The 26,007-nt window shown below is 52.0% G+C and overlaps 8 protein-coding genes and 1 non-coding gene across 9 annotated transcripts; 2 read left to right on the top strand and 7 right to left on the bottom strand.

The window, feature by feature from the left end:
• Positions 1-622: 622 nt before the first annotated feature.
• Positions 623-1,688, top strand: K452DRAFT_357546 (uncharacterized protein; the record flags this gene model as incomplete). Its single annotated transcript, XM_033546130.1, has 3 exons — positions 623-779; positions 842-939; positions 1,020-1,688. The coding sequence occupies 3 exons, from the start codon at positions 623-625 to the stop codon at positions 1,662-1,664; spliced, it is 900 nt and encodes a 299-aa protein (XP_033398867.1). The 3' UTR covers positions 1,665-1,688.
• A 5,051-nt stretch (positions 1,689-6,739) lies between these two features.
• Positions 6,740-9,524, bottom strand: K452DRAFT_201534 (uncharacterized protein; the record flags this gene model as incomplete). Its single annotated transcript, XM_033536043.1, has 4 exons — positions 6,740-7,298; positions 7,473-7,708; positions 7,973-8,706; positions 9,155-9,524. Coding segments are annotated over 4 exons (1,899 nt in total), but the record flags the coding sequence as incomplete, so codon positions are not given.
• A 1,762-nt stretch (positions 9,525-11,286) lies between these two features.
• On the bottom strand, positions 11,287-12,141 carry K452DRAFT_307336 (uncharacterized protein; the record flags this gene model as incomplete). The annotated part of the gene is made up of 1 exon (XM_033543060.1): positions 11,287-12,141. One exon carries the CDS (start codon positions 12,139-12,141, stop codon positions 11,287-11,289), a length of 855 nt encoding a protein of 284 aa, XP_033398869.1.
• Positions 12,142-13,323: 1,182 nt separating this feature from the next.
• On the bottom strand, positions 13,324-15,345 carry K452DRAFT_317376 (uncharacterized protein; the record flags this gene model as incomplete). Its single annotated transcript, XM_033544058.1, has 1 exon — positions 13,324-15,345. One exon carries the CDS (start codon positions 15,343-15,345, stop codon positions 13,324-13,326), a length of 2,022 nt encoding a protein of 673 aa, XP_033398870.1.
• A 729-nt stretch (positions 15,346-16,074) lies between these two features.
• K452DRAFT_t65 lies at positions 16,075-16,145 on the bottom strand. Its single transcript has one exon. It is a non-coding gene; the product is annotated as a tRNA-Gly (tRNA).
• Positions 16,146-16,671: 526 nt separating this feature from the next.
• Positions 16,672-18,180, bottom strand: K452DRAFT_307338 (uncharacterized protein; the record flags this gene model as incomplete). Its single annotated transcript, XM_033543061.1, has 1 exon — positions 16,672-18,180. The coding sequence occupies one exon, from the start codon at positions 18,178-18,180 to the stop codon at positions 16,672-16,674; it is 1,509 nt and encodes a 502-aa protein (XP_033398871.1).
• Positions 18,181-18,750: 570 nt separating this feature from the next.
• K452DRAFT_286006 (uncharacterized protein) lies at positions 18,751-19,832 on the bottom strand. The gene has a single exon (XM_033540213.1). It carries the CDS (start codon positions 19,760-19,762, stop codon positions 18,923-18,925), a length of 840 nt encoding a protein of 279 aa, XP_033398872.1. The 5' UTR covers positions 19,763-19,832; the 3' UTR covers positions 18,751-18,922.
• Positions 19,833-23,609: 3,777 nt separating this feature from the next.
• K452DRAFT_346922 (uncharacterized protein) lies at positions 23,610-25,110 on the top strand (the record flags this gene model as incomplete). Its single annotated transcript, XM_033545486.1, has 1 exon — positions 23,610-25,110. The coding sequence occupies exon 1, from the start codon at positions 23,806-23,808 to the stop codon at positions 25,108-25,110; it is 1,305 nt and encodes a 434-aa protein (XP_033398873.1). The 5' UTR covers positions 23,610-23,805.
• A 139-nt stretch (positions 25,111-25,249) lies between these two features.
• Positions 25,250-25,932, bottom strand: K452DRAFT_167174 (uncharacterized protein). Its single transcript, XM_033535743.1, has one exon. The coding sequence runs from the start codon at positions 25,700-25,702 to the stop codon at positions 25,331-25,333; it is 372 nt and encodes a 123-aa protein (XP_033398874.1). The 5' UTR covers positions 25,703-25,932; the 3' UTR covers positions 25,250-25,330.
• Between the last annotated feature and the right edge of the window lie 75 nt (positions 25,933-26,007).

Genomic DNA, 26,007 nt, shown 5'->3' on the forward strand with positions numbered 1-26,007 from the left:
TTCCTTGCAGTAGAAGAACGTGTGGTGTAAGGGAGTCAGTTTATTGTGTAACAACTAACCGTAGGGTTGAAGCTGTGCGTTGTTAGAGTGATACTGGCTGACATTTTATTTTACTTCTATATAGTTATATAGTACGTACGACCGTAGCGCAGTACTCTATTACAACTACCTAAGGAACGGTTCATTTTTTACTATATAATTCCTTCTTATTCTTGCATAAGAACGCTCACACTATGTCTCAATTCCATCACAGCACGAACATCAACAAAACATCATCCACAGAAAGCGCCCACGTCGCCATAAATTCCATCCACACGAATACGCAAACCCGTAACCGAATACGCAAAACCATCTATCTAACCAACACCGATACGAAGCCGCAAAGCCACACCACGCCCCCAGCGCACGTCCGAACGCCTAAAACGCGGCTGTGCCGTACGAGCTCCCTATTTTGCGCCCCAATCGCCCTTATAAGGAAATTGCGTATACTTAGTGCAGCAGACCCTTGCGCAGCCCCTATTAAGCCCGTTTAATTTAACGCGCGCCCCTAAAGATAAATCGCAGAACAGCGATGCAGACGTCCTGTTTTTGATATCACAGCGCAAGCACAAGCACAAGCACAATGTGGCAGAACACAAAACAGCAGAGCAAAACGGGCCTCGATAAGGCGTGGACGTGGGCGGGCAAGATTGATGGCCCGGCGAGTAAATTCTCTTTCTGGGCCTCGTCGCTTGACAAAGAAAGCACAAAGGCTGCGCGCATCCTGTCGAGTTTTTGCCGTAAGTTTTTGCGCTCTTCTTTCTTTTTCTGGGATTTGGAAGCTGATTGAAACGCGGTAAAGAGGAAGGTTTTAATAAGGATGCTTCGTCATCAACTGGTCAGCCAAGCAATAAAAAGCCCAAAGGCAAGGATTACGTGCTTAGGAAGATCCCGCCAGATGTAAGCACCTATCTTTATCTCTACCCCACTGCCCCATTTTCATAAATCGGCATTCGGCTAACCCTTCCCGCAACACGCAGGTCATCCGCAACGCAGTCGGCCTCGCAATCTTCAGCACGCTCCGCGCCGGCTTCCACGCCTCACTCGCCAGTGGCAGCGGGGTACTGCTGGCGCGAAAAGCCGACGGGACATGGTCGCCGCCGTCTGGAATCCTGCTGCACACTGTCGGCGTCGGATTCCTCATCGGCGTCGACATCTACGACTGCGTCCTCGTGATCAACACATACGAGGCGCTCGACGCGTTCTGCAAGACGCGGTGCACGCTCGGCGGCGAGATCAGCGCGGCCGCGGGCCCCGTTGGCGCCGGCTACAGCGTCGAGAGCGAGGTCGTGCTCAAGCGTGCGGCGCCTGTGTTTACGTATGTGAAGTCGAAGGGGTTTTACGCGGGCGTGCAGCTGGATGGCACGGTGATTATTGAACGGAAGGAGGAGAATAAGCGCTTTTATGGCGAGAGTGTGCCTGTGGCGAGGATTTTGGCCGGCGATGTCGATGAGGATTTGGAGTTGGATGCGGTTGCACCGCTTTGGGAGGCTGTGAAGGTCGCAGAAGGTCCTAATGAGCTGAAACAAGAGGGCACGATGGGCTTTCCGTTGATGCCGGATGGGACGCCCGTGGCTGAAGCCGCTGAGCCAAGGCCGGATCCGAGGAGACCTAGTATTAATTGAGGTGTTTTGAGGTTATATTCCGAGGTTTTTGCATTCACTGAAGCTGAAGCCCGTTCTAAATACTATTAGTAATTAATGTCCGTCACCGTGAATCGAGATGGTAATGATTGTATAGAGTGGAAGAAGATACCTAGTTAAGATATGTTAAGCATATGCGTGCTCTAAGATCTTTTCACCCATACCTAGGACTCGGGCTGGGACATAGGCAAAAAGTACTCTATAGGGACTGATTATGTTATGCACTGTTTCGCTAGATGGTGGATCTCGGTTCGCAGTGACGGACGTTAACGAGTTAGTAAAAGATAACTTCCAAGTTGAACCAACTCACCGTCCACGTGCAGTGTGGCATCATCCCGACCCATCTCCGGAAGCCGAGAAAGGAGATAATGTCGCGATGGCGCGCTGGCCCTTTCATTGCTTTCATGGCTACGTTCGACCTTGGACTGAAATAGCATCTTGCCTAATCTGGAATTGTGCAGCAAGATGCATATGTGAGTTGCGGCATCACCGGGTGACACTGTTGCGATGGCGCGATGGCAGGAGCCTCTCTCACCCTGCTACGTTCAATGCTGGGAGTAAATGCACATTACCTGATCTGGTATTGTGCAGCGAGATTCCCACAAGGTCCCGAACCATCTCCGGAGAACGGGGAAAGATGTTGATGTCGCGATGGCGCGATGGCCCTTTTCTCACTTTTCTCACTACGTTCGACGTTGGACAAAAAGACGCCTTGCCTGATTTGGCGGGGTGCCGCAAGCTGCTGACAGGGGTACTGCCTCGTTCGGTGGTCGTTGGTCTTCATCTTTGTACGTTCGGAACATGGGCTTAGGATATGAGAAGTCGAAGTGATGTCGTGGAGTGTGCGCTTACGGTGGTGGGCCTGGTGCGTGGTTGAGGCCAGGGAATTCCGTGGAAAAACCTTGGGTAGTGCATAAGTCGGGTGAATTCAAAACGGCGGACAGTTTTGATGTGATTGGTCGATACCAGTCAAGTAGCCGCACCATCATAGCCCAGTTAGCCTTGCACTTCAAAACGGTAGCAACTGCGAGAAACCAGCATGATGTACAAACGCAGTTGAGTCATCTTGAGTTCAAACTTCATGTTACTGGCTCAGCCCCAGTCAAAGAACCGCCAGTTCAGCACGGGTGGTGACCTTAACCGCAGCCGCGTTCAGACAGCCACCAGTTCAGCATTGGGTGACCTTGACCAGATCCATTGACCTGGAAGTTCGCCCTGCCGCGACGTGGTGAAATTGCCCTCCTGCGACCTTGGAAGTTCGACACGTAGCGACCTGAAGCAGTTATTGACAGATGCAGCAAGTGGGTGAGTGTCAATCCAGCGAGAACTTGAAAGACGACGCGTCCGCGCGTGTGCGTGTGAGTGTGCGACCGTGAGGCGTGAGGCGTGTGATGGTGCGCGGTGTGAGCGAGTTTGGCTAAGAGCGTGCGTGGTGCCAGCATGGGAAATTGGTTATGAGAAGAAAAAGAAGGGTGGATTTATGGTTTGGAGGTTCCAAGATGCGGGAAGATGTTGCGTGGGGAGGTCGGCGTCAGTGAACAACCTTATCTAAGTTCCTTGAGTCGCGCCTTCCGAATCTGTCTGGACCGGCTTTTTAGCCGTTAGGTGCCGCGCCGAGCGTGAAATCCACTACTGTTTAGACGTGGATGTGAGATCATTGCGGTCCGCGAAAGTAATGCTCGTGAAGTGCTTCCGCTTCAGGAAGACGAGGCCGCACACGCGAGCTACCCGGTGCCTTAACCAACATCCAACAACAGCACACTTCACTTCATAAAACGAACCTTCCAACATCGCATCTGATTATCCAAGCCAACAGTATAGTCTCCACCTACACCATGTCCTATCCTTCACCATACACACAACCCTTCCACCACCCCATTGATCAACCCCACACTGCCATAATTCGCAAGCAGGTAATACCCAATCCAACCCAATCCAATCCAATCCAATCCAATCCAATCTAATCCAATCCAATCCCACACGCACCAACCTCCAACCACCCTCCCATCTTCATCTCAACCTTTCAAAACTCCCATTCCAAGTCTCCTTTCTCCGCACCCGTAGTAGCCGCAGAAGCCTCACGCGAACGCCGCCGCGGCTGCCTCAGTATCGCGCTTAGTTCGAGGAGGTCTGAAGACGAGGAATTGTCATCATCATCGTCGTCGCCATCGTCATCCTCGTTAGTTAGGTCTATGTGTGGTGCGTTTCCTTTCGCATTCGGTTTGTTGCTCTGTTTCTTTTCCTTTTCTTGGCCCGTACGTCTGGTATGAGAATTGTACGGCCGCTCGTCCGTACGCTCTAAAATGCTGGGGATAGGCGGAGCTTGTGCCCGTGGAGACGTTGATGGTAATGGTGATGGTGGTGGTGGCAGCGTGTGCTGAGCCTGAGCGCGGCGGTGCAGCGTCGAGGACAGGGATGAGCCCGGCCTAGCGCGTGGTGCGGCTGACTGGAGCGAGGTCGCGCGTCTGTGGTGGTGGTGGTGGTGGTGGTGGTGCTGCTGCTGCTGGTTTGGGGACTGAGGTGCAGTGTACTGGTGCGCGTGCCATGGCCATGATGTTGGTTGTAGAAATTTGGGTTGGGATGGTGGTTGCTGTGTGGACTGGGCTGGGGGTTTGGGCGGGAGGAGGTGTGGTCGGCGTCCAGGAACTGATTGTAGTGAGGTGGCTTGTTTGTGCTCTTGGTGGTGATGCTGTCGGGTTGGAGGCTGGAGGGAAGTGTACTGCTGCTCGTTCTCAGGACGTGATGTGCTGTGTAGCGGCTTAGGTTGTGGTGTAGTTTGCTGTGTACGCTGTGCTGGAATGCGAGGAAGATGCTGTGAAGGGTCGCGCGCTGATGTACGCTGTGGTGACGTGTGGACTGTGTTCTCCCGCTGCTGATGCTGCTCTTGCTTCGCTGGCTCCGGAGCACGGTGAAGACGCAAACGCTTCGGCGGCGGCGATGGTGTTTCTTCATCACCACCCTCGCTATCCACTTCGACAATCTCACCCTCTTCAATCTCTCCCTCCTCAACCTCACTCTCACTCCCATCCCTCGCAACAACATCCCTCCCCCCCGGAAACGCCCGTTCCCCCAGCCCCCTCGTCAGCTTCATGACCTCCACCCCATCCCCCCTCCCACACCCCCGATCCAGCATAATCAGCCTCACCGCCGCCTCGGGCACCAACACCCTCACCACAACAGCCTGCACGCTCCACCCCTCCGCGACCTCAATCCTACGACTCGCAATCCACTGCCCTAGGACCGACCGCCCCGTAACGCCATAGTACCCCGGCACCCACGAGACAGTGTCCCCGATACTCGCGAGCGACACCGGCGCATCCGCCCGCAGGTCCCCCGCCCGCGCAAAAAACGATGACGTCCACGGCCTACGCCCATATGCCTGGAGCGCCGGGACGAAAGGCTCGCACCGCTGTGGCAAAGCGTCAAAGTCGATGTCGGTGTCTACGCTGAAGCGGTCGCGTAGCTCCGCCCGCGCGGCTAGGATGTTTTCTTCTCTGGCATGCGCGGCTTGGATGGCGATGGGGACGCGCGGGGGCGTCGGCGGGCGCGGGTTGAGCCGCTCGGCGGCTTCTTCGGCTTCGTGGATGGCGTAGATACGTTGGGCGGCTTCTTGGAGCGCTTTTGGCAGCGGTTGCATCGTCTTTTGGTGCGGTATCGGCGGGCGTTTGAAGATGGGTGGGGGTGGGCGTGGCGGGAGTGCTGGCTTGGGTCGCGGTGGGGCGGATTTGGGAGCGAGGGTTTGGGCGGGGCGCCGGGGCGGCGCGATCAGGCCTTTTGGGAGGGCTTTGTGGGTTCGGGGGTGGGCGCTGGTGTTTGTGCTGGGTTTGTTAGTCTTTTGCATGTTGGTAGGGACTTGGAGGCTTACTTTGTTGTGCTCGGACGGGTCGCGGAAATGAAGGAGGAGTGGGAAGCAGTCCTGACGGAGAGGACGCGGGCGCCCGCGCGGTGTGCTGTCGCTACCCGCACGTCGGATCGCTTGTCTGGGATTTCCGGCGCACTGTCCGGGTTTTCTTCGTCATCCATGGTGTTTTTTGTTGTTTGGTGTTTGTTTTGTGGTCTGAAGGCGAGCTGCGTTTGCGTTGACGTTTGCTGCCCGCAGAAAGCTTCCGCTGTGCCCATGTTTTCCTAATGAGGCTAGCACATTACTCTAGCGCGTTTCGAGCTGGTTACCATGGCGAGAAGACGATGTGGCTTGACATTTTACTTTCTGTGTACTTGAAAAACAACGAACGATCCTTGCGGCTCGTAATGATGAGTTCCTAATAGGTGGAGTGAATACATAGTAAAGCTCTCACACTATGTAACTGCTGACGAAGGAGTTCAGGTTCCCGGCTCTTAAAGGCGGACGGGTACCTGCACATCTTTGGTCAGAACGGAAGAGGGATAGCCTTTCGACCCAAATGCCATAACGTGTTCATGTAAAAGTGATTATACTTATCCATTTTGGTTTCTTTCTTTTTGCTTCCTAGATGCCACGCTTTTATCGTTTTCCTCCTCATACAGTCGTACTGGCTGGGCCGTCCTGCATTAGAATACTGCCTTGTATTCCTTCCGATGAATGAGGCGCGTAGGCTACGACTACGTTGAATCCTTTTTCGCCTATGTTGCCGCTTAGCTATATACTTCATAAATACACATTCACGCGTAGTAAATAAACACATATGTAGAGAGCGAGCGGAGTAGGATGAAGGTCAGAGTTTGTAATACTAGGACTTGAACAATTTTGTGATAGTTAAAATAGGACTGCGCGCATGATGAGGTTGAAGAGTTTGTTTGGGGGTTGATTGGTTAGCTGGATTGGAGGAGCGGATGTCGTGAGAAGTGAGGCATTTTGGACGCACTGTTCTTTCGTGAAAGACTTAGACAGTTGGATTGGTAAAGTGTTTGACTAGAGAGAGGTAGTTGATATGAAAAGTTCGTAACGACCGCTTTGTTTGTCTTTGTTTGTCTTTGTTAAGGAAATTCCAGCGTCTCTGCCTCCCACTCACTAATGAACGTTTACATCAAAACCGAGATGCGCCTGCCATCAATCGCTGCATTTAACTTTCTTCAGCACCACTCTTGATCCGAAATCTTCGATTGAAGCCTGGATTTTGCTTGGTCCAGTCTTTCACCCCTTTATCATCCATCATGGTCGCATTTTCCAATACACTTTCCGTCTCTACCGATACCAACTGTGCGACCACTTGCCAAGAGTTATGAAGGAGCGATATTTGTGTTCCTTTGTAAAACCAGACTGTGACGACAATGAAGAGGCTAAGGTGTATGGCCAAAGTTGTCGCGACTATGATGAAACCGTTGTAGCGTACTGGCATCTGGCATGGGACCCTGGAGACTGTGTTTACGTCGCTCATGCTGTCAAATGTTGGGAGCCAGTCATAGTAGGCCATGCGATAAACTGTTGTCATGAGTGCTTGCCAAGCCAGGGCGGGGTTGTCTGTCTCAAGGATGGTATCCTGGAAGATGGCATTGAGGACTTGACTAAGCATGTAAACGGTCCCAGGAAAATATGTAAAAGAGCATTTTGTGCATGGCGTATATAAAGGGGGAATGATTCCCAATATAGCGTTGAAGATGTCATATGTTTCCCTCTTGAAGTATTGGCTCTTAAAGAGCCTAGAGGTGTTAATTGACTTGTTAGTGGTCCAAAGGTCAGACGTGTCGATGCTTGTATTTAGAAACCATAGTTTTGGGAAATCATCTTCTTAGAATGCGTCAGAAATTTTGTTTTGAACGGCATGAAGCGACTGCTTACCTTTGTCCATTGTGACATTCAAATTGGGTGACCACTGATGGCTATATGTACTTATCGTATTCTTTAATCCGCCAATGTCTATCTCTAACGCGCTATTGGTATTGCTTTTTTGCGCAGTTGCAGCTAATTGCTGTCTAACAGCAGTTGTGTTGAAGTCTAGGGTTTTAGAGTTCCAGCTCAAGGTTGGCTCAGGTATATGATTTCTTCGGGCGGCTGTTATTGGGTACTGTTGGAAATGTATTATTTTTTGTTCTTGCCTCGTATAATTAAGCTACATGAGTAAGCTTTTCGTGGTCCAAATATTCTCGAGTACTTACAGTGCATCAGAACACATAGTTATACTAAGATGAGTTGGAACGTTGTTCGAAGAGTTGCCCTTTGCTGGGATCGAAAAATCAATCCATACACCATTTTCCTCTTTAATAAGGTTTTTACGAGTCTTGGGATCAAAGAAATCAGTTGCGGGTTCGTGATCGAACAAACTGGTCATATTTCCCCCCAAGCGAAGTAGAAGGAAGGATCCGCCGAGGTTAACCGGCCATTCTTGACCGCCGCTTCCATTCGATGCCATCCAAGTCCAGGCATAATCGTAATCTCCTGACTCTGGTGTCTCGAATTTCTGGAAGCGGTAATCTAAGGAACTGTTGAAGGTGTGGTCTAAACTGTTTATTAAGCCTCCTGCGTATAGTCGACAAATCTTGAATGATGGCTCTGGTAGGATATCATAGTATTCCACATTACAATCAAAATTGTATGTGTCTATACTTTTGTCGTATCGTAAAATTTGCTCGAGTTCTTCAGTAAGTGCAGCGGGCCATACATTTCCATGGATGTTTTGGGATTCGGGACCGTCTACGTCAATTACGTTTCCAGTGATATTTGGTCGCATGCAAGCAACACGGGCGTCAAAAACCGTGGCGTCACCTTTATAGATGTTGAGATTGAAACGGTCGAGCTGAGAATTAATAGGGAGAAGGGCCCGAATAGTCGGTCCAGTATCGACGACCGAGTTGATGTAAACGTCAGGCTCTCTTTTCCATTCCGCAAATTCGGGGAATATTTGAGGGGTTGTCTGCCAGTAGAGTACGTCATGCTCGGCCTTTGCATAGATTATTTCTTTGTAGGCCATCATACTCATTCCGGTTCCCGCAGAGCTTGTTCGTGGAAGTCCTTGTACGAAACTACTGCTGATATCCCAAAGCAGTAACGTTGATGTAGCTTGAGATATCAGAGTGCAAAGGGCAAGTATACAGATGACGGAAAAGATGGCTCTGCATTTCAGGCCTCCCAGTCGCCCGCCCGCGGGCGGCAGGCGGGCGGGCGGGCTGATTATGTAACAGCCCGCCCGCCTAGGCGCCCGCCCGCCCGCCTAGTAGGAAGTTATCCGCCCGCCCGCCCGTTGCCTGCAGGCGGGCGGATAAAAGTGGTCTGTGCGTGTTTTTTTTAGGTATTCTAAGATTTCTAAGATCCGAAGAGTCTAGGTTCAATTCCTAGTAAATATAAAAAGTATTGCACTTATTTGCGTTTTATTTTTTTCCTTTAAGTTTTAGTATTCCTCGCTAAGATCGGGCTTAGCAGCCGCCTTACCCAATACGGAAGGTGGATCGTCTATTAACCAATCAACGTTAAACCTTAAGTCGACCTACCCGCCCGCCCGCCTAGGCGCCCGTCTTCAGCCCGCCCGCCCAAAGGGCCCGGGCGGGAGCGGGCGGGTGACTGGGAGGCCTGCTGCATTTAGGAGGCCGTCCACTACTCAAAAAGGGCATGATAGATGTGAGTGGCCCTGTGTTTACGTATCGAGCAAGTGATAGTGCTGGTGCTTTCGTCAAGAGCACACCTCTCGGGGCTTCGAAAGATAAAGCTGCAAGCATTGTTACAGCTGTACTCGCTTGCGTTGCGACGGCAAAGCGTATTAGCAACGTAGATATTGTGATAGCCTGCGAGATCCACCTATTGGCCATGATGTGCCTCCAGGAACTGATGTTGTCGTCTCCGAACCAGAGAAATGAGAGGAATGAAAGGGCTGCTAATAGAAGAACCATAGCACAGATATTCGACCAAAGTAGGTATTGCCCTAGGCGCTTGAGAAATGGGAATTTGGCAGATGTGGAGTTGCTGGAGAAGAGATGTTCTGAAGAAGACGTTCGGTGCTGCCATTGATTTGTGCTTGCTGAAGAATTATCATGAGACTGTTCTTGGTTGGTCATGAGACTTTTGGAAAGGTTGTGGCTCTTGGTTCCAGGTGTTTTCCGGCGAGGAAGGGCAAGTAATGAGTAGCTTGACTTTAGAGACATTTTGGATGATGTAGATGAACTATGACGAGAGTGATGGCACATTTTAATAGTCAAATGATTAACTGTTTCACGAAGTTTCAGCTGATATCCGAAGGGCTAACACGGCAGAATTCGACCCCCACTTCTGCAATTGAGGCAAAGGAAGGAAAAGCTGCAGCCATCCAGGTAACACAAGAACCAATAAACAAGCTTGCCACGGTATTTGAAGGGCTCGGGTGCATACACAATTACAGTAGTGCTTGTTTTAAAAAGATAATGTGGATTAATATCCCAGTTCATCTTAAAATTCGAACAAATAGTACGCAGACTCAAGGGCATTTGCATTGTGAAGATGGCACAAGGGAAGAGCAGAACTACGCAAATATACCAGCGGGAGTTTTTATGGCTCATACCATCTGTTCCACAAAATTTTTTATGTAGGTAAGACTGCTGTGGCCCCGTGCGACAGAAGAATCAAGTTTTTTTTCCCACTTGCATAGAAGCCTGATCGCTTAAGGGTTAGCGTACCGGCTCCGTCCATTGCTGGCTGCCTATGCTTTTTAATAGAAGGTGTTACTGAAACAAACGCAGTGAAATCTGAAATTCAGCCTCGCGCTTTATCACTCATAAGAGGTTCTGCCTAATTCTGCACGCCGGTAGTCGGTAGCACGGGGCTTACAGTAGCTCTATCTATAGAAGGCCTGACTAGCCAGTCCCGGTCTTGTACAACTTCGAGCTGAAGTGGTACAGCTACCCCGCCACTTCCTGTTTCCACGATTCACAAAAGTGGGAGAGAGCAACGCAATCCACTGCGCCCACCTCTCCTGCAAACGCTTTTGCAAACGCTTATCTATTAATTAATCAGAGTATACAACCCTCCCGTCGGCGCCAAACAATGTGAGGAACGAACCGCCTACCGTTCTTTGCTCCTGATAAGCTCAACTCTACAAGTACCGTCTACTACCATCCCCCTAAACCAAGCCCCGTCGGGACGGGGCTGTTCTCTGCGTGACGCTACGGAGACAGACATGACGGTTCGCTAGCTAACCGCCCGCTTGACCGGGCCGACGGTGATGAGGCTGGACGATACCATACTCTGTTATTGATCAGCCATTAACCCCTAAAACGTTCATTCTCATTTATGGCTCTACTGGACACATAGATATACCCATCCCTTACGCTACTTATCTCGCTCACAACCACAACGACGGCGACACCACTGCATCGCTTCCGGGTCTCATATATGCGAGGTTATGCTCGGAGGGCGAAGCCTTTAAGGCTAAGGGAAGCGGCATTGTTGAAGTTAATATTATCACTGTTGCTGGTGTGGGGAGAGTTTATGCCGGGAGTGAGCGAGAAGGCTGTTGACATGCTCACTAGTCAAGGCATTTGTAGGCCTGATGAGGTATTGAACCGAGCTACGATACAGTAAAGAACCTTGAAATCGCGTTGGCGACTCCATGGACTTTTAATTTGTTTGGGTGATTATTGGCCTCTCTCCAGCAATGTTGCTCCGGCAGTAACGGCTGTTGTTGTTCAAAAATGCGAAATTGTCGTAGCCTCATTAACTCCTCGTTCAACGGACCCGTTTTTGAGCTGGTTTATGAGGGTTAATTAACCAGTATCGAAAAGTCCTCTTTGTACGACGTTCTGATTGAGGTCGGCTAGCGTCTCTATCCTTAATAAAAACCTTCTTTCTCATCAATCTATCGTTTTCCCCGCTTGCAGCCTCATCAACCGCCGATGCTTTTTTACCCCAAGAACGGTGATTCCCTGATGCTATGTGGCCATGTTCGCCGCAAAGGCCTCCCTCATGGTTCGCAGGGCGTTTGCATTGCTTGCCGTTGCTGGTGCAAGTTGCGGCGCAGCGCGGCTTAGACTTTGTCGAGTGTGTGGTAGTGTGGACGCGACAGTGTTCACACCCGTCCAGCGAATATCGGATGCATCGCTTGCCGGTAGCATCGTCGATTGCCCTGCAGCGGGGGTTGCTGGGCGTGGACATGTGGTATTTGCAGAGGTCGACCCCCTTCTCGGAGGTAAGTTTGCATCGCTTGCCAGAGTTGTGGGCGATTGCGTGGCAGCGTGTATCAGTCTCGCCTCGATGGTGATGGCAGTAGTAGTGGCCGTACGAGGTCGCATTCTTGCATTGCTTCCGTGAGCTGGGCGCGACGGCGTGGCAGCGGGGGATGTTGACAACGGTCGTGGTGCTGTCGATCGGTATCTCCGAGGGGCCACTGTCGCCACTGCTTTTGCTACAATTGGTCCTTGAACGTGCTGCCCCAAGTGTGTTTGTAGGCGGTGCTGGGGTTTTGGGACGGGAGAGCGTGCTCCATGCTCTTGTTTGTGCGATTTGACAGGGTGTGGACAACGGCAATCGACCGCGTATAGCCAGACTGAATAACTGCCGGGGATACGGCCTGATATGAATCATTGTATTGAAGTGGGGAGATACAAGGTTGCGATGATCCAACCCTGGTGTTTTGGCATCGTCGTACAAAACAAAGCCCGCCAATCCTTTGTGAGGCACCAGCCTCCTTTGTACAACAGCCTGTCAAGCATTGGATCTGAAGATATGCAGGGGTAGAGCTGCAGACCCCACACTTGCTCAAAGCCGTTCAATTTAACGCGTCTTTCAACTCGTACCTCCTCGGTCCAACTCCTACAAACTACCACAATGTTCAACGCCAAACCGCCTCTTCGCCCATTGTTAAGACTAGGGTTTTTTGCTCGAAGTTCCCTCTCCCAACAACCGCGACAGTCTTTCCACAATCATCAAACAACACGGACCAGAACATGGAGTATAGTTTCTCGGCCCTGGATACGAGCACTGCCAACAACGACGCCTTCAGCAATCTCAACAAGAGCCAGCGGTAGCAGCAGGAACAACAATAGATTCATCACCACCGGCAGCGATATAAGAAGCGTCTCTACAAAGTCAACCCCTTCAGTTAAGGGTACCGTCTCTACTCCTACCAAAGAAAAAGCCACGAACCCAAAGTCGCCCACCAAACCCACCACCGAAGCCAGGAGCAGCAATCCCAGACCGCAGTGCATAGCCAAAAGTACCGGCAAACAATGCAAAAATTGTGCGTTGGAAGAGGATAAATACTTCCGGCACCATACCAATAACCTAAGCGTGCCAGCGGCCTGGCGAAAATTCGACAAGTTTATAGAAATAGGAATGTTGAGACTAAGAGTAAGAGATAGGGAAAGAAATTCCGTAAAATGATTGGATATACGATATTTAAGGATTGTCGGATTCCTAGCATGCCTTGCCACTTCTGTTCTGAAGACACCCAGGATAAAGCCTCAGGACTAGTATGGGGTAGGAAGAAACTCTCCACTCTACTCTTACTCGAGAAACACCTTCCAAAAACCGGTTTCCTTGTCCGCTTTTGCGTCCCACGTTTATCTTGTCATCGAACAGCATAGATGTATTCGTTAACTTAACAACAGTTAGCAGGCTCCTGGAGAACTGACACGATCGTAGTAGACAAACTTATGCAAACACTAGTTTCCTAGTACTGCTATTCACACAGCTCTAAGATTTTACACTTACAAAGGAAGGATAAGCAAAGTAGTAACAAAGAAAACAACCTAAACTACGACCTACTCAATCAGCTCTCACAAACTTCAAATTTCCGTCTTCATTACGAACAAGCATCGCACGCATAGGTCCTGCCTTTTTCGCCAGTAACACCGACGTTTCCTTCGTGTCCGAATCCAGTACTAAATCCTCCTCCTCCCAGCCTTCAAGACCATGAAAAAGGAAAGCAATAACCGACGACTTCAACAAGGGCTTACTGCTTTTTGCATTGTGAAGAATCGTCGTGACCAGGAGCGATGCAGTGGAAAGAACCACAAAGATGGGGAACGAAAGCCACTGCCAGTGGACGTTGATGTACGTCTCCGGCACATATGCCTCGCCAGAGACCGCGGTACTGTTGTAGTTGACTGCACTGCGCATCATTGCGTTAAGCACGTTTGCGATACCGGCCATGACGTCCTGGGCAGGGTGATCGTACAAGTAGACGTCTGCTATGGCGCGGCTAATGGGGGAACCGGGGAATGTCATGGGCGAGATGTCCATTGGCGTATAGTTGAAGTTCAGGAATGGTTCGAGATAGACTTGTAGACCGTCTGTAGTCGTTCGGCGGACGCCGTATTTGGTAGATGTAGAAGTGTTTCCGCCGTCCGAATACTCAGTATATACGGTTCCGTATAAAACATCCCTGATGGAGCCTTCATGGCCGTCTGCATTAGGTGGTCCGTAATAGTCTTCCTCTCGGCTTGTGACTACGACGTCTTTTGTTGTAACGTCTGCTGTATGTTTCCCATCTCGGAAAACTACGTTGTCAAGGTGTTGTACGCAATATTTCATCTCGCATACAGAAACGCTGGCGGTAACGTTTGCACCCCATACTTGAGATTGGTCGCTCGTAGATCTTAATGCTGTGAGGGTAAACCACGTATCATGTTCCCAGAACTTTGTATTTATTGTAAGGTGCGGATCTCCCACGTCTTCCAGGGTAAAGTTGACAGCAGGAAATGTTGGTAAGTTGGGGTCGCCAGTGTACGATAGGTCGAGATCTTGGTATTTGCAGTAAGCGACCATAGTAGAAAAATCAACTTGATCCTTGTTCGAGATATAGAAATCGGACAACGACGAGAAATTATGGAAGCGTTTTGCAGTAAAGTCTATACCATCCAAATAGATCGTATAGTTGCAAGCTAACGAATCCGATGCTGCAATCGTATAATTCCTGCAGCTTGAGCAGAATCCGAATGTAGTCAGCCTTGGCCAGCGGCAGTCCGTAGTAGGGCATTCAATGGAAGGACGTTCGGAAGCAGCCTTGGTCGTAAAGACTGACGATATAAGGGAGTTTGCATCCACAAAGGCTGACAGGGATTCAGGACCCTCGCTTGGTATCATGTAGAAACCGGAGGCCACAGCAATTGATGAAGTGGTGTTTTGCAAAGGTGCGTTTCGCGTGGGATAATCGATGACCTGCTGGGCCGTTGGTTCAAAGGCCAAGGCAATAATGGTGACGAAAGCTGCCACGCCAGCAGTAACAGCTGTGAATTTTGTTTTCCAGAGGAACATGAAGGATCCAAACGGGCCTCTGCTAGCGTCGTCGAACGCTTGAAGCTGGCTGAGGCTTCTTGCAGAGGAAAAGTAAACCCATTTTAGCTGGCTGATGCATTCGGCAAGCGGCATAAGCAAAGCTGACCGTGCTATTGTCGAAATGACTGCAATAAGCGAGTTGGGTTTAATCGGCAGCTTCCATGCGGATAGGGCTTTTCCGTGCATGGACCAGAGTATGACAATGATCAGCATGATGCAGATCACGCTGACCACAACGCCAGCAGTCTCCCACCACCAGCCCCATTCTAAAGGCGCGGTTTTTCTTTTGCCTTGAAGAGAGTTTGGCTTAGACGAATCATCGCATTCTGATACGCTATTGTTGAACGCAGACTCTCGTTTTAAAGGTCCTGCGTGCTGTGGTCCACCCTCGGTTCCAGGTTGTGGTTGTTCCAGGTTATCATCAAATACCGGGACTTGGGGGATCGAAGAATAATCTTGGTTTCGGAAGCTCGTAGCTTGGTCTCCCGTCGGTGGCAAGGGTCCTTCCATATCTTTGATGCGAATGACTTGAAGCGAAAGCGATGTATTCAAAGAGAATGGAGCATAGTGAAGGCAGGAGAAGGTGAATGATGTGCGTACCTATACTTCGGAAGTGCAACTACCCCTTTTTGAGACAGTGCGGCGGTTAGCATGATCATTGGAGCGTAGATGCTCAAATTCTGCACGATCTGCGACTCGCTGTGGATTGATGTGGATCGTGGGGGCCGAAAGCAGACTGTGCCGCAAGCCTACGCGCAGAATGAGAAGGTGCTCCACCGAATACGAACATACCCGCTTCTACCGCGTAGGGTTTGTCTCAGCTTTATAGTTTTGAGGGCGGGACCGCAAAAAAACCCGGTTCATATCACTAGTAACATGCAATAGGCGCCGAACAATTTAACCACTTCTTTCTACCTACCAACTCTTATAGAATCTAGTAGATAGTATAAAGATTATTAGTTAATCTACGACAATAAGATATAAAACGACTCTGGGCAGTTATCGTATATATGGTTAAAATAGGTAGTTAAATTACCTAGAGCCTATATATAATTATACTAACCAGCACCTATACTATCCACCCCCGCCGCATCGAGAGCGAGAAAAAAAAGAAAAGAGTACTTATAAAAAGCCTATAAGCAAACGTTATATAATTCTACCTAAAGTGAATCCCTTAAAAAACAAACCGATGCATAAAAAAAAGTCACTTACAAAAAAACAAGAAAATCAAAATAAACATGCATCAGCCGCGAATCGAACGCGGGGCCCATCGATGGCAACGATGGATTTTACCACTAAACCACTGATGCGTTGTTGGGGTGCTATCTTATCGATAAGATTTATTTTGCCAACACAATAAATATTCAAGTAAAACTGGCTTGCGCATTTAGCGAAAACTTCTGAGACGCCGACTTCACGTCGCAAACACAGAACTACAATGAAGACACTACCTAAAGCTTTTATCCACCAAACTCCATCATTTTGTCGATATGCGCACCCACACCCACACAGCACAGCACAGCAAGCCTCCACCACCTCGCACAGAGTCTCGCCCGCCTGTCCATCCAACTCGAGACTGAGGCCGAAGCTGGCTGCTAGACAGCTAGACAGCCATCGCAGCTCGAGTGGGTATTAAGTATGTATTTATACTAAGTATATTAGCTAGTTAAGTCTCAACTATTACTGCTTGATCTATCGCTCCCCGAGAAGTCAACTACAAGGACAAAAACCAGCACGCATTAAAAAGGCAAAAGCACAAACAAACAAACCCCGCACGCGCGCATGCATGCACATCCGCATCCGCGTCCGCAACCCCGTCTACATAAAGACATCGCATCACTTCGCGCCAACCTCTCTGCGCTTGACGGGACGGCCTCGCTCCTCCTCCCCGCTCGTGGTGTTCGTGCCACGTCCGCGCTTCTCTCGCTCCTTCTCGCGGTCACGCTCTCTGTCTCTGTCTTTCTCCCTCTCAGCACCCGCCTTCCTAGGGCTGATCTTTCCTCCCCCGTCCCCACCGCCACCAGCAATCCACCCACCCACACCACCCCGTCCCCTACCAACACAAACCCCAGCATCCTCTCTCACGCCCTCAGCCCACACGCCCAAACCCCAACGATGCACCTCATCGACCCACCGAACGCACTCCCGCACCTGCTCGTGCAGCAGCATACTCCCGCGCGCAACCCGCCGCACCGTACAGCCCTCCCAGTCGCCACCAGGCGAGACGCGCACGCGCGCGCACCAGACGGCGTAGTCGGCGCCGGCGACGCTGAGGCCGTAGTGGCGGAGGGCGTGGGCATCCACGTGCACTTCCTGGCGGATCTGGAGGCGCTTGCGATGGAGGCGGAAGCGGTTGTAGAGCGCGATGGCGGCGGCGAGGGCGATGGTGTGGGCGGCAGTGAGGTGGGCGGTTGGCGCGGAGACGGCGGCGTGGGAGACGGTGAAGTACGGCGCGAGCAGCTGCTGCGGCGGCGCCAGGTGGATGTAGTCGGCGGCGGCAGCCCAGGTGCGCGCGTCGAACGCGGATGGCGACAGGAAGTACGTCGCGCCTGGGCGGATGTCGAAGAGGGCCGCTGCGGCGGCGGTGTCGGGCGTCACGGCGTCGTCGGTGTCCAGCAGCGGCGGCGCGTGCCAGGGCTCCTTGGACTTGGGCGCGATGGCGTGCATGATGGCGCGCTCGGGGACGAAGCCCGTGTCCTTGGTGTTGGTGCCGGATCCAGAGACAGGGCGGCGGCACTCGCGCTTCAAGAGGTGTTCGTAGACGGCGACGCCGTGCTCAGAGGCGTTGAGCTCGCGCAAGGCAGCCCACTCGTCCACGATGGCCTGGACGGTCTTGTCGTCCGTTGTGAGCCAGATCCGCTCGGCCTGTACGCCCGGCAGGTTCTTGTAGTAGGCGGGCTCGTTGCCGTGGAAGGCGTCGGGAAGACTGGTTCCAAAGTGCTGCCAGACGTCCTGCGTCTTGGCTACGCGGACGTCGTCGAGGACCTTGATGCCGCGCAGTGCGAGGATGGCTTCGAACTCGGGGGTGCCGAGCATGTCGGTCGTGTCGGGTGAGAGTGGCTTGCTCATGGTGGAAGGAGCTTTGGGGTCGGAGGGAGCTTTCGGGGCGGTCGGAGGCTTGGGCGCAACGATGAGGTCGGTGGGATTGACCGCGGCGACTTGCTCCCACAGATCGTGCGTCCTGTAGGGGTCGGTGTCGGGAGGGTTGTCGTCGGAGGCGCTGCCGGAAGAGGATGATGTGCTTTGGCTGATGCTCGTAAGGCTGGAAGGGCTTGAGAGACTTTCCTTGCGACTGGACTCGGACTTGATCTTGTGATGTTGCGGCTTCGGCTTGCGGGGCGACATTCTGAACGGATCTAATGAATCGGATCGATGTCAAACAATTGTTGATGGTGTCAATGTCGCGGATTTCTGGATGTCAGAAAAATTTTATTTTTCTAGGAAGCTGCCGTGTGAAAGGAAGCGCGTCTTACATTGCGTGTTAAGGAATAATTTCCTACATCTCGTAAGTGGCTTGCGACTGTACCTACTAGCCAAGATTGCGTGATGGTGTTTAGTGAATTCATCAAATATGAGCGGCGCACAGGCTCTCATAAGTCTTTCACCAGACAATAGCCCACATGCACTACAAGCACCCTCGTTTCGGCTTCTTCCGCATGTTCCCGTTTCTTCCAGGCGCTTCCATCGCATACCATTCGCTCGAAGACCAGCAAGTGTCAGTGTCGGAAGCACGATGTTCTTATCTAGTTATTTGCCTTCGGGGGCGGCCAGCAAGCTACATAGTGAATAAAAACTACAATCAGCGAGAGCAAATAGGTAGGACAAGCGGTGGCGCACTACCAGGTGTTTTTTAAACTTTTCTTGTCGTTTCTATCTTCTTTCTAAAAACATCAATCGCAAGATCCGTCCAGAGTCCACCCAATTTGTTAATACCCAAGCTGCCCCAAGGGAAGGAAGGCAAAGCAAGCCTTACTACAGAACCCTTGGCAACAGAATCATCGCTAAGAAAAACTAGTTTCGCATAAAACCCACCCCAGAAGAATCCAGAAATAACCACCCACCCGCCCTTCCAAGACCCAATCGCCATTTAACCCGTCCTCCAGATAGCAAGGATGATGCACCAGGCAGCGAGCTCCAGGTAGCGCTCCCGCAGCTCTCCAACCACCTGCGCGCCACCCGCAGTACCGGCCGCCCTCTCCACCATCTCCGCAAGGGTCTGAAGGTCGACCAGGTCCGGCAGAATGAGCATGTCCGCCTGGCGCGAAATCAGGCGACGGATCCAATCAACTATTTGCACAACCTGCTGCGTCGGGGAGCCTCCGATCTGGACAGCCTGCTGAAGGATGGTGCCTCCATCGTTGTTGTTTTCGGCGCCTATGTTTCCAACACCTCCAGTGCGAGCAGCCGATCCAGCGCGCATGGCCGCAAGCGCCATGCCAGTCTCTGTGGCGAAGGAGGCCTCGTCACCAGCGTTGGCAGCATCAGCGTTTTCTCCAACATCCGGGCCTTCCCTCACGGTTGAGCCGTCCCTCACACCCCTAACCTGGACGGTCAGCGCCGCAACAGCCGGACCCGTCGGCAGCGCCAATGCGGTCACAGTCCAGCATCGCGCAAGGCGTTGCGCGATGGCGAAGAGGGCGCCGCGGAACGTCCCAGAGTTGACGTGAGTGTTAGAGGCACGGGCCATGACGTTGTTGGCGATGTCCTGGGCGGTGGCAATGAAGGGGTGCGTCGCCTGTGTGCCGGTGAACACCGGGTTGCCGTTGTTAATGTTTCCGACATTGCTGTTTGTGGTGTAAGTGTTGTTATGATGGACGTGGTGGTTGTTGATGCTCTGGTCATTGTTGTTGTTATACGCGTTGTGGAAACCGGTACCAGCAGCAGCATAGCCAGCAAAACCACCTCCGCTGAAAGAAGTACCAGTCATATGCGCATCAACAGTAGCACTGGGTGTGGCGCCAACACCCGCAATACCAGGACGCGGCAGAGGTCTCTCGAGGCGCGGAGCCTTCTGCTCGTTGGCCGACTCGTTCTCCCTAGGCTTCTTACTCTCAGTAGGGGCAAAACTGTGAAACTTCGGCTTTCCAAGCTCCTTGGTCTTGCGACGGCGCTTGATCTCCTGCGTCTGGTCAGGGCGTGGCAGTCCCACGATCTCGTTGAAGCTGCTGACTTGAGCCTGGCCAGGCAGCAGGACTGGAGGGATGATACGAACAACCGCGTGCTCAAAGCCGTCATCCGGCGACCAGTTCATCTCGTCAATGAAGGAAGGAAGGCGAGAAGCTTGTTCGGGGACTTCCTTCGCATTGGAGCCAGGACCAGTGGCCTTGGTACCATTGGTGGTGCGATCAGCAGCCTTGTTCGCAGCCTTGTCTGCAGCCTTAGTGGAAGACTTGTCAGCAGCCTTGTCAGTACCCTTGGTTGAAGCCATGTTAGAAATCTTGTTAGCAGCCTCAAGGACGTTGGGGTCAGCACACGCGTAAAAGTAGCGCTTGGGATTCACCGGCTCCCCGAAAGATTTCTCGGCGCCATTGTTGAAGCGCTTGCGCTTGTCGCCGATGTTCGTGGTGTCCTCTAAGTTCGTTGTGTTCTGCTTGCGGGCATTGAGCTTGCGAGCATGGCGGTCGCGCGCGCTTGCAGAGCCGTTCAAGCCTGTCAATGGCTCTTTGCGTGCGTGCGGTTGGTTCTTAGAAGGGATGGATGACTTCGCCTTGGTGGTTGGGTTCGTGTTTTTGTTCAAGAAGTCGATGTTGATTTTCCTGTTAAACTTCTTTCCAGCCCCAACGTTGTCGTTCTTTCCAGCCCTAACGTCGTCCTTCTTTCCAGCATCATTCTTCTTGTCATCGTTCTTTGACAGATGATCATCGTCATCTTCATCATCATCATTGTAGTCAGTGTCAGGCAAGTCCACCTCGTCGCCCAGGTAGTGCTCCCAGATGTTGTACTCCCACACTTGGCCAGGCGTAGGCATGGGGTTGAACAAACCTGCCTTGCGAAGCGCGGCCCTCAACATCACACCCAGCGTCGCGATGTTCGCTTGAGTCATGTTCGTCCCCGACCTGTCGACCAGAAAAAGATTGAAGTCCTTGGTCTCTGCCAGGGACTTAAGCAGATGCAGGGACGACTTCGCCGCCGCCGATAGACGCCGCTCCGGTGCCTCGGCGGGTAGCTTCTGCATGATGGTTCGGGGGGCATACTGGACGTGGAACCTGGCACGGTAAACAACAGGCTCGGGCTGCTCGTCGACGTCAAGCATTATGCCGCTATCGACAACGGTACCAAGGGGCGGCTCCGTCGCAGCCCTGAACAACTTGACCGTGTGAGGGATGTCAATTTCACTCTCAACCGTATCGTGCGTCATCGAAGCGTTCATGACGGGGTAAATAGTGTAAAAAGTGAGCTTCTTGCTGGCGTCATTCTGTTGGAGCTGCAAGTACAGACCCAAGACCAGAGTCTCGGCGTTGTGCTTGACGTCGAGAAAGAGAGCGTGCGCGCCGCTGCCAAGGGTACAAGGTGCAGATCCTTTGGATGGAGTCCAGTGCGCGACGACGCGCTGATCAAAGAGCGTCTGCGAGGGCGCTTGCCACATGATGTGCGGTCTCGGTGGTGGAGCTGACATTTTCAACAAGGCGACAATCGTTGATCAGGTGAAGGGTTTGACAAACCGTTTGTCAATGAAACCTAGAGTCAAGCAATAGCCTTGTCAGAGCAAGTAACAGCAAAATAGTTGATGAAGCGACTGGGGAGAGTGGCGTGAGAGGAGCGACTCGAACCAAAGGGAAACCAGAAGGGAAGAGAAGGGAAACGCTCAGGGAATATGCCTACTTAGACCTTGTATCGCAAAGACTCCTCCGCAGAAGTCAAAAAGCTGAAGCAAAGTTCGCAGAGACCTTGAAAAAGGAGTCGTCGCAGTCGTCGAGAAGATGATTGAGCAGTCGAAAGAAGTCGCAGATGATGACAGGAAGGGCAGAAGTTCAAACGAAAAGAGGTTGTGGAGAAAGTACTGGATGAATCGCAAAGGAACCAAGAGTTGGTCGAGAAAATAGGGATGAAGAAAAAGAGATGGAAGGGGAGATCTTGGGGGGGGGGAATTTATACATGGTGCGTGGGAAGATTTTCCTGCTTACCACGGGCTTACCACTGGCTTCACACGACTGTGTTTACATGATATGGGCGTGGGAAGGGGCAGAGTAGTGTGTTGTTAACACAAAATGCGCGTAGAAACGGAGAAGTCCCAACATGTAAACAAACCTGCCTGCAGCCGCATGTCCCAAAGAAGATGGCACTAAACCCGGGCGGGAAACGTGGCCTCTTAAATTGGGCCTAGAGGGGGGATTTTAACACGTATAAGCGTCGACGTCACAGCTTGTAAACAACCCTGCCATCAGTCGGAGGTTTCAAACGGGCGACACTAACGCCGGGAGAAATTCGCCATCTAGCAGCGGAAGATGCCATGCTGCCAGTGTCAAAAGGTGCCACGCCCTGTAGGGTATAGTGCCATAACTCATCCAAGTGTTTACATCCCCATTCGGTGAATGACCGGGTCACGTCCGGCAAATGATCGGATCACCTGCCCGTCTCCCAGGCGCGCACGCAGCGCTGTTCACATATCAAAAGGCCGAGTTGTGCTAGGCGTCGAGCGATGTCATTGTCCCGTTTGCTGCTCCGCCCGCCTGACCAGGCTTAGCGCCTGCGAATGAGCGATGGACGGTGGTGTGTGAGTGCCTTGTGGATGTGTAGCCATGCTCTTATCATCTTGCGCTCTGCGCGACTTCCGTGGCCGGAGACTGCGATCAGCGTGGAAGGGATTTGGGGACTTTTGTGTGAAGCTGTCTTGTGTTAAGAAAGAAAGGCAGTCGTGGGATGGAAGCTGGCGGGTGCGGATCTAGGCAGGGATGCGTCATGTGTGTGAAAATGAAGAGTGATATATGTATATATAAGCCGAAGCTGCGTTTGCGGCTCGGAGGCAAGGTAATCACATAAGTCTGGCGGCGTTGAGCGGGCTGAATGATGGACCAGGGTGAAGAGGTGAGGTTGAGAGAAGCTGCGCGAACGGCGTGGGGCTTATCGATATCTTATCGCCCTTATCGATCTCATCTCGTCGATCTCATCTCGGCATCGGGCGCCGCACAGCGCGATCGCACGCGAAACTTTCCTTCTACAAACGCAACATCCAGTGTCAACAGATTGCATCCACGGTGCTGGTCCAAGCCGTGCTTCTCAGCGGCGGGCTTCGCCAGACCGAGCTGTCAGCCTGTCGCTTTCTTCTTGCTAACGAAACACGTTGTCGCTCCTGCCTCTGACGCGTCGGCCTCATCGGCGCGGATCTCACAAGACAGCTCCTCCGGTTCGAGAGACTTCTAGCGCTTCAAGGAAACAGATTGTAGACAATTCTAAGTTGCTCGGAGGCCTGTGTTTTACAGTACATACGTCTTGAATAGCTCGACAAATGTGAAAACTCCGAACACCTAGTCCATCACCTTGCAACCCCACAAACGATCTTCTGACAGCAAAGCTACATCATCCGAAGTGCTCATTGCCAGCACTTTTTAACTTAGCTCGCTCTGCAACTTCATCCGCTAATCAACACTACCACAAAAGAATGACTGACAGCACCAAAGCGTGGGAAATATCATGGACAAAGACAAACAGTCTGCGGCAAACGCCGCCCAACAGAGCTTCGGATCACACATGGACTCACTACTTGATTTGGACCCACAACGGCGCTTCCCAGCTGACATTCCCGACCTTCCACCAGTGGCATTCAGCCTATATCCAAACGACGAAGGATTGGTGCGACACATTCTGGAATATCTCCACACTCTGATGCGAAACTCCGAAAGTGCTGCGCTACTGCTGAAGGAGCCGCCAGGCCCAAAGAAAAGAGAAGACTAGGTCCTGATTTCCCAATCACCGCAAGCTACCATTAGTTTGCTTCGGCGCATTTTGCCTCAAGACGCGTTGCCGGCAGAGATGTGGCAGCGGCTCATCAAGGCGTCTGCTGGGGGGCGAAGCGACGTTGGCGAGAGCGTCGATGATACGGGCGATATTCAACTCGGTAGCGCGGCCCCGCCTCGGACGGAATCATCAGCGCTCGCTGTTTCGCAAAACACTTCGGATATCCAGATCGGCTCAGGACATGGTAAAGATATCGTGAAAGAAAATGTGCCAGATTGGAAGGAGGCAGTCGCTGCGAAGTTTCAAAAGAAGCCTGCGGCGCGAAATGGGAAAGCCGCCAGCACCGATAACAACAAAACGAACACCGGCCTAAACCACACTTTAACGGGAAGGAAAGACCAGAATGGACCTTCGAAGAGAAAAGAGCACCCCGATGGGACTAGCGGAGCGGAGAATCCAGCAACAAGAACGAAAGGCCGTAAGCTAAGTCCCAGAGCTCCAGCAGGCGCCCCGGACGAAGAAAGCAGATTACGCGAGTTTGATGATGAAGAGCGGCGGTTCGCTGAGGCCATCTTGCAAACAGAAAACCCCGGGAGCGACCAACCTCGGTTTAACTTGAATAATGCGCAGCTGAAGGACATCATTGCCAAAGCCCGAGCGGTAGCTAACAATGAGGGGCTAGACAGATGCCTCGAAATTCTAGAGTATTGGTGTGACTCCGGTACGCTTGTGGACGCTGACATCCTGCGTAAAATGGAAAACTTCTCTCAAGAAAAAACGGATGCCGCCGGAAACGACTTGGTTCAAAATTTGCGATGCTGGCATTTCATCGCTGGACAGATCAGCGAGAGCAGCAATGTACCGTACTGTCTCTCGCATGCCCTACTTGGTGCGGCTTTCTCGTCCTTTTCTAAACAGCATTCGCGCGAGGGGGAACCAGATATGGTAGAGCCTATGGAAAGGCTTTTCTGGCAGTTGCATCCTGAGCTTGCCGCCGGCGAAGGTGACCCGAGAGTGGTCCATCGGGACTTGTGGCAAATGCTTATGTCACGCATGATCAAGGCGCAACGTTGGCATAATGTTACTCAAAGACTTGGATGTGGTGTAGTGTTCGTGTTCACGCCGGAAGACATCCCTAACTCCTGGATTGAGCAGAGTGTCGGGAACGAGAAGATTGATGCGTGGCTGACAGCGGTGACGAAGTGTAGGGGTTGTATTGTGCAGTCTTGTAAATCCATGATGCCGGGAGTTCTGGGTACACCAGAGGAGCTTGTATGTGGCGGTCCGCTGCCGGAAAGGTTGTTGAGGATAGAAATGGCAGAGTTTGCAGAGAATGCTGACGACGAGGAAAGAGCAAGGTTGTTGCAGGGTAAAAATTGAGCCAAGCAAGGCAGGAGACAGCATTATATAGCGCTTTTAATCAAGCATCAAGCTTGTCTCCCTTCACAAAAGGGCAAGCCGACCATTGAGTACAGCCAAGAAAAGGCCTTAGTAACAAACGCGGCACCCAGCAAAGCACCACCCCAAACCATCACCAGAGAGCCAAGAAAGAAGGTAAATGTCGCGATGGCGCGCTGGCGCGAAGCTCTTCTCCTCTTTGCTACATTCGATGTCCGAAAAGGCGCCTTGCCTGATTTGGCAAAGTGCAGCTAGTAGTTGCCGAGACGCGTCGCGAAGCCTCCGCTTCGATTCGCATCCACTCTCCGCTTCGTCCAACGACCTTCAACATCCTTGACCTGTCATCCAGCAGCCCTGTGCCAACCTGACTCCAGAGCAAGCCAGCGCTTTGACACCAGCTCCGGTTTCGCGCTGAGTAGCGGCTCAGCCATGTTTGTGGCGGTGCGCGTCTCCGTTCCTCGGTCGGCTGAGTCGGACGTCGCGGCGACCGTGCTGTCGCCTGGCAGCGCCGCTCTACTTTGCATGCTCTGGTTTCTGGGCCTTGAGGGTCGCACGCTTGTACGGGCCAGTGCATGTCGTGGGAGGGGAGCGGAGGGCTGAGCTGCCGATACCGACGTTGTGTTCTCCTGGTGCGGTGCCTGCGAGCAGTCGCTCGAGTGGACGATCATTTCGACGTGACTGACAATGTATTTGTAGAGAAAACTTACTGCACATGTCTTATTAACCACACCAATTACTCTGGTTGAGGCCCGAATTGTGGCTTCAAGTTCAGCTGTAGAGTTGCTCTTACAAGTTCTGCTTCAGGAACATACGAACAGGTGAATTTTTGGAGTTTTCTATTACCAGTAGTCACTCTTTATTCTGCCTCCTTTTCGAGAT

This window comes from Aplosporella prunicola (genome assembly GCF_010093885.1).
Source record: "Aplosporella prunicola CBS 121167 unplaced genomic scaffold K452scaffold_9, whole genome shotgun sequence".
NCBI classification, from domain to species: domain Eukaryota; kingdom Fungi; phylum Ascomycota; class Dothideomycetes; order Botryosphaeriales; family Aplosporellaceae; genus Aplosporella; species Aplosporella prunicola.